This window comes from Solea solea, chromosome 19, assembly GCF_958295425.1.
Source record: "Solea solea chromosome 19, fSolSol10.1, whole genome shotgun sequence".
NCBI classification, from domain to species: domain Eukaryota; kingdom Metazoa; phylum Chordata; class Actinopteri; order Pleuronectiformes; family Soleidae; genus Solea; species Solea solea.
Genome location: NC_081152.1, coordinates 8,598,859 through 8,611,401, shown reverse-complemented (window position 1 = coordinate 8,611,401; position 12,543 = coordinate 8,598,859). Strand labels below are relative to the sequence as shown.

The 12,543-nt window shown below is 42.1% G+C and overlaps 1 protein-coding gene across 1 annotated transcript in view; it reads left to right on the top strand.

Annotated features, from left to right (window-relative positions):
* The first annotated feature begins 7,630 nt into the window (after positions 1-7,630).
* itga1 (integrin, alpha 1) overlaps positions 7,631-12,543 on the top strand; it is a 54,142-nt gene continuing 49,229 nt past the window's right edge. Inside the window, exon 1 of the mRNA XM_058617362.1 lies at positions 7,631-7,911. Coding sequence (XP_058473345.1) covers positions 7,863-7,911 — 49 coding nt within the window. The 5' untranslated portion in view covers positions 7,631-7,862. The remainder of the gene's footprint in view (positions 7,912-12,543) is intronic.

Genomic DNA, 12,543 nt, shown 5'->3' with positions numbered 1-12,543 from the left:
CCATGGATTGACACCTTCTCAGCCTCCTGCTCGTATCTCCGCTCATGCTTCATACAGTGCATAATGCTAACTCTGTGAGGTGGTAACTTTGGGGCGAAGGTAGCTCAGTGGTAGAGTGAGTTGTCTGTCGACTCGAAGGTTGTGGGTTTGATTCCCGGCTGGGTGACATTGTGACTGGTCACCACCATACAAAGACTTTAGAGAAAATAAATAGCGGTGAACTTCACAGATGACTTTAGAAAAACTTTGACAGCACGGAAATGACTTTAGTTAAGTCTGTTGTGCAGCCACATTTTTAATGATATCTGTTATAATATGGTAACAGGTGACATTTCACTCTCACACTGGATTATCCTTTGTGTGGCCTCACTGACAGAATGATAGATACCGTAGATTTCCTCCCATTATTCAACTCGTGGCTAGTCCAGAGAGGCTGTGGTGTTGGATAACCGTCGCTTGTGACTCCACTGTCTACTTCATGAACTGTCAGTGACTGTGGGGTTGACAAAGGTTAGTTGTACATCATTCAAGTGGAAGTAAAACTTAAGGAATAGACCTCGCCCGTTCCTGCACACACAGAACCCCGCCCCCCCCCAAAAACAAACCTGAAAAAGATATCCTCTAATCACAATGGCTCTGCAACATGCCAAGAAATGTGATGTGACACGCAGGAAACAGCTGTAAATGTGCGTGGATGTGTGCATATGACGCATGCCTCTCTAATGGGACAAGAGAGAAAAGTCGTTACAGCAGCTCATTCATCAGTATATGATTCTCACAGTATCGAAGGATGCATGCAAAGACTCCTTGAAGGGCAAATTAGTGTGAAACTGCGCGCAGGAAGTGACTTATCATCCCTAAAACAATCCATTCCTCTCAGCGAAGCCCCACCAAATTTCCTGTGCACTGACACCAACACACGGTCCGGGGACAGATTTTTGACGGAAATGACATTCCTGTCATTGTTAGGCTGTCACAGTTATATGAGGCAAAACCCAGACACAGAATGGCTTCTAACTGGTTTGGACACACAGTTTCCACAACAATGCAGCTCAGTCTTTTCACAGCACGCAGGAAGAAACAAGACTCCAGAGTTAGACTAGCTGCTGTTTTGAGGCTGACGTTACCAACATGCCTCCACGTCATGGTGTTAACACGCTTATGTTATAGATTGTAACAAAGAGTTCAACCCTCTTTTTCCCCCGAGTGCATCAGCTACAGTGTCCTTTGCATCGTGAACTTCTATTTCAAAATGTGGAAAGTGCGCTCTAACTGGTTTGTCCCGTCAGGCTACTGTAGAAACATGATGGTGGGATTCACAAAACAAGGCCTATTCGAAGGCTTAAAAAAACTATTATACACGATACAAATGTGCGTCGTATAATGCATTTCTCCTTGATGTTTCACACTGGACATTTTCACGAGTAAACACAAATCGTAATGGGACGTCATTCATTGGTAGATGTTTGGTGTTCGACAACGGGGAGTCGCAAAGTTTTCAGTTGTCGCGCAGTTGGACATAAATATTTCCACCAAAATTCACTTTAAATGTCAGAGTAGGAGACAGAGAAGCAGTGGTCAGCCCGGAAACTGACACTCTGACTCAGTGTTGTGAGGGTCAAAGGGTCGAGACCTGCTGGTGCTGGTTCTCTGTGGGGATGAGTGAAGCTGCAGGAGGGAGGAGACTGATGAGACATCTAATTGCTGCCCACATGTGTCACATTGTTGTTTCCAGCTGCCCAGAGGGAGACTGGAGGGCAGCTTTGAAGACAGCGTGTTGATTATTGTCACAGATTGAAACACCAAAAAGCTCTGGCCTTTTAGTTGGAAAATACATGTTTGCAAGTCAGGCGTGGGTGAGGGATAACTGTGCTCTGAAGGGCATCATGAGCAAGAACTGACCCCAGGAAATGAAGCATAATATCCACATATGATATTCAAAAGAGACATAAGAGATTTCCATGTGCTCCCTTTGCTCTGCTTTATCTTAAGAGTTGGAAGCATAATCATAATCTGCTTAACTTCACAGAGAGCTGACACAGGACTTTCCCATTTTCCCTGAAGTTCATACCCAGTCACGCTTACACCGAAGCAGCTGCACAGTCGTGCAGCGTAGAGTCTCTCCCTTACTGTTTGTCTGTGATTAAAATACAGAAGCTGAACAATACATCAGTGTAGAGCCAACATGTCCTTATATAGCAACACGTTGCTGTATCAGTCCACCCACTAATACAACTCTTGACTCCTGAGACGATCCTAGAAAGGAGAATTGGCTGCTCTTCTCTGCTCTGCTCTGGTTTTGATTTGATTTGCTAATAATGTCAATAGAGAAAAAAACACTTCCTCTGAGACCTTTTTTTTTTTTATGTTTCATTTTACATTGCAGCTATTTTTGCCAGTGGCTCAGTAGGTTGATTACTGGCTTAATTTGTTTTAAATAGAAATGCCAGAAAGAGGAGTTAATGTGGTCCTTACAGGTTCCTTAACCCATTTTACAATATATAGAGGTCAGCTTGCTGGTCATGGGATGTCTGTGAAAACAGATGTGTTTGTTCCAACATCCTGGAGCAGTTTTGTTAAGTGTATGAACACAGATTACTTAAGCTTAGGCTTCACTAAGTGTACAGTATGAAAGCGGACACAGAAAAGTATTATTGTATTTCTACAGCTTTAAATAATGAACTAAACTTTGCACTCTTGTGTCCTCTGACCTTCCTCTTTTCATAGCCACCTGGGGGCAGCAAAACAAGCTGTAAACACAACACCATCTTTCAAACTCAGCATGTTAATAGTGACCTGTTTACACATCCTTAAAAGCCGAATTCTCTGTTCTGTGATAATATACAGTATGTGCTGCTGCAGATGGACCTTAGCACACAACGTAATGTCCATTTGATGTGTTGTTAATTTAATAATATTGAGTTTCTTGCGAGTCCAACACAGTATAATTTACATTTCTAGGTACCACATGACCATGCATTGCAGTATTGGGGAATACCATACATAGTGTATGTTTACTGTGAGCTGTCACCTACCTTTACACACAACCACTCTCCACTTGTATACATTAGAGATTCCTCAGATTCTCTCTGTAAATAGATTTCACTGGAGGGGAAAGGTTGTAATTTAGGGGAAAGCGTCTACTCCCTGGCTTTCATACATGACCTGACTGATTCAGTCTGCACATCTTTATTGTCCGTCGTACATTTTCTTCACTTAAAGGGATTTGCTGTCTTTGGGACGTACAGTGTGGCGCCCTGTACGGCAGAAAGCACGTCAGACAAGGTACACTGATTGAAGAAAAGTGTCCTTATTCAAAGAAAGCACTTGCAAAATTGAATGAAGGTACCGCTGATTCTTTAGGGACGCTGAGAGTCTTGTATCTTGTACACGCCTAATGGTCTCTTCCTGTCTGCATGTAGTGTATACAGACAGTCATGGGTTGCGGGGGGGGGGGAGAAAAACACATTAGAATAGACTTTCAGAATAAAGGAATATTGTATGTCAGGATGAAAGACAACGGGGCTGAGGAAGGGGAGGAAACCGTGCTGGGTTCAAAAAATGAAAACATGGAGTGGTGTTACTACATTTTTATAACAAGGAGAGTGAGTGGGCCGAGGAGGAAAGGGGGGGAGATGGGTGGGGAAGGGTCAGTGTCGTGAGGAAATGCATGGAAACGAGTCTTCCTGAGTCTCAGCTGAGAGATATCTGCAGGGCTGAAGACAGGATGGACCCCTGTAAACTGTCTCGTTCACTGGGAGACTGAGGTTGCAGATGTGTTCATGACACGGGCCTCGAAAGTCCAGCGATGGTTGTTTGGCATTGTATGTACACGCTCAGAGGGAGGAGAATTTTAGTTCTGAAGGACACAAGACAAAAAGTAACAACACTACTGAAAAGGCATTTGTAGGTACAGAAAATATGTTAATAACCTGCAGATGAAACTCAACAATCAACTTGTCTTTAATGAAACAGCTCTACAATTTTTTTTTAGTCACTCCATACATGCAGTGGCAAACATCGAATTACTGACAACGTGGTAACAGGTAATATCAATTAAAATCTGATGGATACAGTTCAGCTACAGTATTTTCAAAAACAATGATGTAACCAATGGTTACAACAACTCTGTATTCAAATAAAATGATTATTTGCATATGATAAAAGACAGAAAGGGAAAAAGACTTCATGGACTCCGATCAACCGAAAATCGCAACACAGCCTACTGCAATTTCCAATTTTGTTGAAGCCAAATGTGTTTCAAAATGTAATATTTATCAATTATTGTCTTGATCTATACACATCTTATTCTACAGACTGAATAGAACATATTTTGTTTCTCACAGATCTGCACAAATATCCCACAGTCATCATTTTAATCGCAAAATGATCACAATTAGATATTTATTGAAAATTGTTACGCCCTGATCGTCTGGTGACATCTTAGACACAGCACGTATTTTCTTTGGAAAATACACATGAACTGGTAAAAAAACTGTCAGGGCGACTATTTCTGGACAACTTAAGTTAAGTATTGTACAATTCTACAGCTCCAATTACAACCCCACTTGAGCAAAGAGATCATTTATACCTAGATATGTGTATGTTCTACCTGTGAACCATTTCAAGATGATTACAATAACATATACAACTGTGTGAAAGCTTTACAGATCGGAGGTAGGCTGGCTTTATTACAGGATTATGGACAGGACTGGAAAAAAATTGCCCACAGTATCAGTTTACAGTGGACCTCCCGCTTTCAGAAACTGTGTTGAACAGAAAAAGAAATGTTCTAGAATTAGAGGTAACATTGCACTTGTGTGGTGTTCTGAAATCACTGGTATATCTCGGGGCCTCCACCACTCTTCCTATAATAATCCCATGATAATCTCCATGTGATTTTGCTGAGTTCGCCCCAGCTGTCAATCTTGATTCTGCACCACAACTTGGAGTATTTGAACCTGCACCTTTTGTAACCTTATCAGTCCTCAGGGATGGATTTTTCAGGGACACAAGCAGCCGAACACATGCAACACTCAGCTTTAGTTTCTTTCATCCAAAACAAGTATTTCCCAGTTTGGGCCTTTTATTTTCTTAAAAGGCAAAGTTGCAGATGATGAATTAAGGACATTTTCTTTGAATGTATGAGCTTGTCAAGTCTACAACCCGCTGATTAATTCACTGCAGTGTAGTGTAGTCACAGTCTTATGAATTGAGTGTCTGTGGTGACATTTTCAGATATTTATCTGCTGCTAATGCAAACCACACATTTTCTACTCCTGCTGCTTGCTTCTTATTAAAAACATTTCACTGGTGAAACACGAGTGGACCTTAATTAGGATTATTTATTGTCAGTGTGTTTAGCAATATGGCTCGTTAAAATCCCTCTGCAAAACAAGTTAATTTCATTTTTGAAATATTGCAGGGGGCAGTGGCACAGCCCTGCTGTTGCTGCTCAAATTCTACATTCAAATTATAATTTCTTTGCGTCCCCATGGCTCTCTGATCTGCAGTAACAGAACATTACCACCTGTAAGTGAAGGTGTTACCAAATCAACCAGGGCTGATCCTCAGGACATCACCTTTATTAAAAGAAAAGCCTGCTTTTAAACTGTAAAGCAGTCTTTTCATTATTGATGTCTCATATGTAAAACCTCTTTCAGGAGCCACAGAAGAAACTGTAAATGGTCGGTGACCTCTTTATACAGCAGTGACCATATAACTTTCATCACAATCCCACAGCTGCTAAATGAGTGTAGGACTCTGGCAGATAGAGTCGAGGGCCAAAGAGGCATGAAGGCAATTTTATGAACGGCAAAAGCAACAATGCTTTATATCTGCTGTTCATCACTTCCCTATTTTTAGTCTAATACTGGTTTTACTCACATGCATTTCTCTTAAAGTTGATAGAATCCAGCTATAAAGGTCCGGTGCGTAAGAATTAGCTTTCCCAAAGTCTGTCAGGAAACTATGGTGGTCTTTACATATCAGAAAGGAACGTCGCTGTTATTTGTTTGGGTTGTAAGCTTCAGTTTCACAATGTGAAATGTGTTTGTTGGCGGCCATAGACTGTGTAAATAAACACGTGACGTAGTCCATTACAGTTGCAAAATGAACTCCGATTATGAGGCCTCGAGACCTGGCATTTGCAACCAGGCTGCTCTGGACGATACCAGCTGTCAATCACACTGCTGTCCACTCTTATGTGCCGAGCTATCGTCTATTTTCTTTTGAATGGGAACATCCATCCGTCTTCTACCGCTTTAACCTTCACAGGAGGGGGCACTGTGCCAATCTCAGCTGACAGGGCGATAGGCAGGGTCACATCCTGGACAGTTCCCAGTCAATCACAGGGACACATATAGAGACAAACCATTCACTCTCATATCTACGGTCAGTTTAGAGTGGCCAATTTACCTAATCCCCAAATCTGCTAGTCTTTGGACTGTGGGAGGAAATTGGAGAGCCCAAAGAAAACCCACGGGGAGAACATGCAAACTCCATGCAGAAAGCCCCTTGTTCAGACTGGGTCGCAAACCTGAGTCTTCTTGCTGCAAGAGAGTGCTAACCACTACAGCAGCCGTGTGGCCCCTTAAATGGGAACATCATTTACGAAACCAGTGATCGAGACCGTTAAATCTACAGGAAAATGTTAACTGAAGTTTGATGCAGACTCATTTTCCCATAGACTTCCATTCAAAAAGAGTTTTTTTGTTTTGTTTTATGTAGCTAGTGGAGTCCCTAACCCTACTTTCATACTACTTCCTGAACTTCCTTGAGTGGCTACTTTAACGATGCAGATACATCAGCATGAAACCATGGTGGCCCGCATCACACAAAAAGTCCTCTTTATTATCCAAGTACAGTCACACAGACATCGGGGCCAGAATGGCTCATACACGGAAAAGGAGACTGGTTATCTCACCAGTCTGCAAATTAGGTTATTATTAGTTATTATTAGTATTATTACTTATTACAATAATCATTTGTAAAACGTTTTATAATAAAACCTATTTAAGTTTAATAGGCGCAAAGATTTGCTGCAAGATGATGCCCTCGGGGCCTATTCTATGAAAACCTAACGATTTATATTTTATAGTGATTATACACTTGAACACATTTATGGGTATAATATTGCATTTCTGCCAATGAAAGCTCCTAAATATTACCCGAGGGAACTTTAACTTTTCTACAGATTAAAAAAACAACAACGTCAGTGTGATTAAATCATTTTTGAGCAGTAACATTCTCTTTGGGAAACTTTGTGGGGCCCTTCCTTGTGTTCTCAGTCAGAATGTGAGGGACATGTGTTGATAAATAAAAGGTATGCGTCACTACAGTTTTAATGTGTGCTGTGTTGGTTCTATCACAGCTGATGTGAAGGCTCCAGTGTCACAGAGAGAAACTCTATCTGTTCAGAGTGTGACATCACTGTGCTGCTGTTATTTGACTGGTATTTTCCCATGCACTGGCGCAGACCTTGCCCCCGCAAAACTTTGCTCGTGAGCTCCTTTAACTGAGTGAACTTCATACAACACTCCCACCCTCCTTCCTCCTCCTCCTCCTCCTCCTCCTGCTGCTTCTGCTTCTCCTCCTTCTCCTCCCTGTTTCTCTCTCCCTGTCTGTCCAGCTCTGCTCACGCTGCAGAGACGACACGCAATGGAACAGAGCTCATCCTCATCGGTGTGAGACTGGCGGGGGGGGACTTGTGATTATAAACTGTCGATGCCGCTGCAGCTCATGAAATGCTCTGTGGACTCTTGTTAGCGATCTGAACTCTGTGAAGGTTTGTGTTTCTCTGAGCCCCGGACGTTAAAGAAGGAAAACTAACTGGAGCTGCGGGATTCGATTTGTGCGCCAAGATGCTCGGGATAACACAGCGTTTCACTTTGACAGCTGTGGCATTTGTTGGTGAGTAAAAACTCATAATTAACGAAAAGTCAACATTTTGTGCCGATCCTCACATGAAGTCGTGAGTGACAGGCGGAGAGCGCGCGCTCTCTGTGCCGCGCTGAGGTTCTCCACTCTCCGGCGCGTCTTTGCGCACACGCCGGGCGTCCACCAGCTTCCCCCCCTGCATAATTGCCGACTAAAAGCATGCATTAGCTGTGTCACTCACGCTGTGCCTGCGCCACAGTACTCCTCTAACCCTGATTACCGGGGGAAGCCGCAGAGTGGAGCTCCTTAATTGCGCAGCAGCATGGCACTGCCTCATATAATGAACACATTACAGTCAGTCAAATTATTGTATTGCTGCCTCACTGATTGTTGCCCAAGCAGTGTTTACGCACCAGTGTCAAGGAAAAGTTGCTAAATCGCGTTTTCCTCTGTGCCAACATTTTCTGCAGTGTCGTGGGGTTTTATTTTTTACCCTGTGCCTGCAGTTTGCAGAGGATCGTGTATGTGTCATGTCAAAATGTGACTAGATCCTGCAGGAACTGGATTTTCCTCACGTCACCAGTGATGTAATTAGATTTCACTCATTGAAAAGTGGAGCTTTGCCTTTGTGTTAGTAACTGATCTGTGTGCTGGAGCAGGGGAATCCCTCTGGTCGTGTTCGGTGGATTAACTCCTGCAGGTCAAGTCCAAGTCGTTCAAACGCGATGGAGGGTACAAAGGCAACGTTGAGTTATAACGGCTCCCTTTGAGTTTGGAGGAGGGAGAAGAAGATGATAAAGAAGGCAGAGAGAGAATGTAAAAAGTGTAAGCAGTGATCTCTCTTCAACTCTTAGATTCCTCCGCTTACATGTGATGCTGGCTTGTGACGGTCATTAGAGAATTGAGTTAGGGACGGAGATTAGTGTGTGTATACTTGTAACCTCTTTGGGATCTTTTCTGGCACAAACCACCACAGGAACCTTTCTCATTTACCCAGGAAAAAAGATTCTTGGCAAGTTTTCCCCTAAATGACTTGGGGAAAACTTTCCCTCGACCCCAAACTTTCATTGAAAGAAGTAACTACTCATGACTAGGGACTTCTCAGATTAACAAGAACTTTAGAGGGGCGGGGCTGTGTGAAGTGTGAGAAACACTGATTGATTGATTGAACACGTTGTGCAGCTGTTTAAGCCACCCACCTTTAAACTAGACCATATCAGTCATTAAATATGGTGCAAAAGTGAAGCACATGCGACAAGTGGACGGACGACGAGGTCCAGCCTCTTTTGAGCGTATTTGCTGAGGAGGTTTAGCTGGACTTTGAGTCATGAAACGACCAAGTGTCTTTTTCTGGAACTTTGAGGTGCAGTGGAAATGCCTGGGAATTAATTATTTCTTTTCCTCAGGTAAATAAGTTCCTGGTCATAAAAGTTCCTAAAACCAGACCAAAACTTGGTCCCAATGAGGCAGAACCTAATTTCTGAGGAACTGGTTACGTTTAGGGCCAAAATATGTACAGTATAGTGGATAGGTTAAGGTTAGGGTCCGGTTTTAAATAGTTATGGTTTGGTCCAAATGAATGGAAGTCAGTGTAGTGTCCTGAGAAAGGAAAGCTGTGCAGAATTGTGTGTGTGTGTGTGAAATGTGATCAGCAGAAGCTCAAAACCCAAAATCAAAATTGACTGTTGTGACTGAATGAGGCCGACTTAAAAGAAAAAAACCAGATCTGTTATTGCCTCACGTCTGTTCCTCTTGATGCTTAGTCCAGCACTGCTGCCCTCTGCGCTCCTGGACTGTGACCTCATGGGGGTCACACCGGGTTCTGAAGACCGTACACAGGCAGATCCAGTGTTGCTGCTATCAGATTGACAGTACCTCTGCCTACCTCAGAGGCCCACATGTGGTTATTATAGTGGCAGCATTTAATCTCTGTAAATTCCTAACGGAGATGGGGCTACAGGTGGTTTGAGTTTTGGGCTGCGCAGGAGAGAGGGGCATCTGGCTTCAATCAGTGATGTGTCGGACTGCAGTGACTGAGCTCGCTAAGGATGTGAGCAGCATGAACGCCGATGCTTCAGCCTGAGATTACAAATAATTATTGTTTTCCTTTTTGACAGAAAAACAAGTGAGATTAATCAATGGATTAAAACAACAAATTATCCCAGATTACGGTATAAAGTTGTGGATTTATTGAAGCGCCAGTGGAAAACTTATATTACTTCAGTTTACTAAGACATAAAGCCAAACCCCAGTGGTAAATTTCCATAATTTAAAGGCTTTTTACAAGCTTGCTTGAGAAATGAGTAGTAATTTAACAACATAGTTAGTTGTGATTGAAGCAAAGATCCTCTGCCTGATTCCGTGTCCCTTTATTGTACTTTTGGATGAGCTGAAGTCTCTTTTGTGATTTTCCTTCAGTGCAGCGATCACACATCATGAGATAAATAAGATAATAAATGAGAGAAATAACCCTGGGACATAACGGTCTAATGATTCATAAAAAAAATGTTTCTCTTCATCTGCTTCGTCACGCAGCTAGAATGATACCAAGATAGAAAGAGGGGGTGAAAGGTTGGTTGAACATAGATTCCTTAACATTCCCAGAGGATTTTCTTCTTTGCTGCACTTTCTCACATCTCACATTTGGGAAATTCCTTTTTTTTTTTTTTTTGCAATTTTTGTGATCACACAGAAAACTGCAGTAGGAGATTAATTCACTGAAAACTGTGAGGTCAAGAGATAAACAGTAAGTCTTTAGACAATAAGACTCTGAAGTGAATTTATGAGCCTGACGAGACTGAGTGGTGAACTCAGCCTCGCCATCGTTAGCAGCATGTCTCCTTCTCCTCTTCCTCCTTCTCCTCCTCTTCTGTCTGGATCAGACTGCACACTTTATCACAAGAATGAGCAGAAATGGGACATTATGCTCTGATTATGTTCATTGAATCCCATGCTTGTCTCATGCATTATTCCTAAAGTGCTCATTTAGAGCCAGTTTTCTTCAGATTCTGAGAAATGAAGGTGTGAAACCAAGTGGTTTTGTCTTGACTTCTCACCTACAGAGAAAAACCTTTGTCTTGTCTTTCAAAATGAATTGACATACCATTGTTCTTGTTTTTTTCTTTTTTTTTTATCTTTTTTTAACACTTCATACAAACAAGGAAGTCACACTTACCTCATGGTTTTACCTTCGGCTGTGACTGTGTGGCAGTCTGTGATAAACTGCTGCAGTGACTAAATACTTGATTAAACAAGCGACTATCAGTTCACTTTTTGATTTTGGGAATGATGTGGTTGATGTTTCTACGTCTACAGAGTCTCAGTCGGTTACTCTGACCCTTGTGGCGTTTTGTTGTGTTCCTCAAAGCCTCATAGTCGCTTTCAGACGTGCACTGAACTCTGTATGTGAGCTCATGTGATGCATGGGCTCCTCCTGGCCATGTCATGTGCCCATCATTCATTCTCCTTCTCCATACATTGGCAGCATCTGTTCATCAAGAAGAAGAAGAGAGACAACAACTACACTTTGACACCACGTCCCACAGTCGATGCTCTCCAAAGTAAAGTGAATACAGATGTTTTTATATCAACATTTCTCTGATATTTAATGAGGAGCTGTTTTCATCTTCCTAATGTTGTTGACTTCAGTGTGTGACAGTGTGAACCTGGCAGTGTCTGTCGTGAAAGAACTGTGTGGAAAGAGTTGCTAATGTTGCAAAAGTAAAGTAAAATAAAATAGAGATATGTCCACCATTGTGGAGAAGGACCTTGTCAACCCTCTTGTGAACTTAGAGCATCTGTTCCACTCTTTCACCTCCAGGGCTCAGTTGCAGGCACAGTTAATTTTTTTAAATTGTAAAAAAAAAAACAATGACACGAGAGAGCTTGATATCGAGGTATTTGCTGAAACGATTGAATGAATAAAACGCTCAAATCCTAACCCATAAAAATGGACATCAAACTTTAAGGCAGCTTCATCATCAATGACGTCCTCCACATGCTCGCAGGAGACATGACAGTCGTCCCTTTCATTTGATGGAGTCGCTGCAGCTGTGATACAGCTGCCATGATGAGATACTGTACGTGTGTGTATTGTTTGCAGACTTTGCAGAGTTTGAAAGTCAAACAGGAAATCCACAACTGGCACATGGAGCTGCATTCAAAATCGTAGTCGAGTAGCTTGTTTTCATGTTGTCATCGTGGTGCTGGATTTGTTGATTAGTTCGATTAACAGACAACGAACTGGCACTTGTTTAACACGTTTGAGTCTTTGAATCTCCAGAAAAAAAAAAAGGTGGCTAAAACCTGCGCAATGCGACTATACGTAACACATTAAAGGCGGAAAACAGATAACGTCACCCTTTTATACCGTTTTTAAAATAATGTGCATTAATGGGCATTAACCATTAACATTTATAAAGACTCAACACTCAGGGTAAGCAAAAACACATACACACATTTTTGAAAGTATCATATATTACTTTCCAATCAAGTAATGTTTTTTGCCTCACTTGTTCTGAGTGATTTGTGCACGGCTGATGCACAGTAGCACACGTGTCTTTTTTTGCATAGCTTTTATTTTCAAGCGTTTCACTAATCGGACAAGAAGCCGCTCTCTGTGGATACACGTAAAACACAGGAGCATTTATTTTCTTGCAGAAGAGT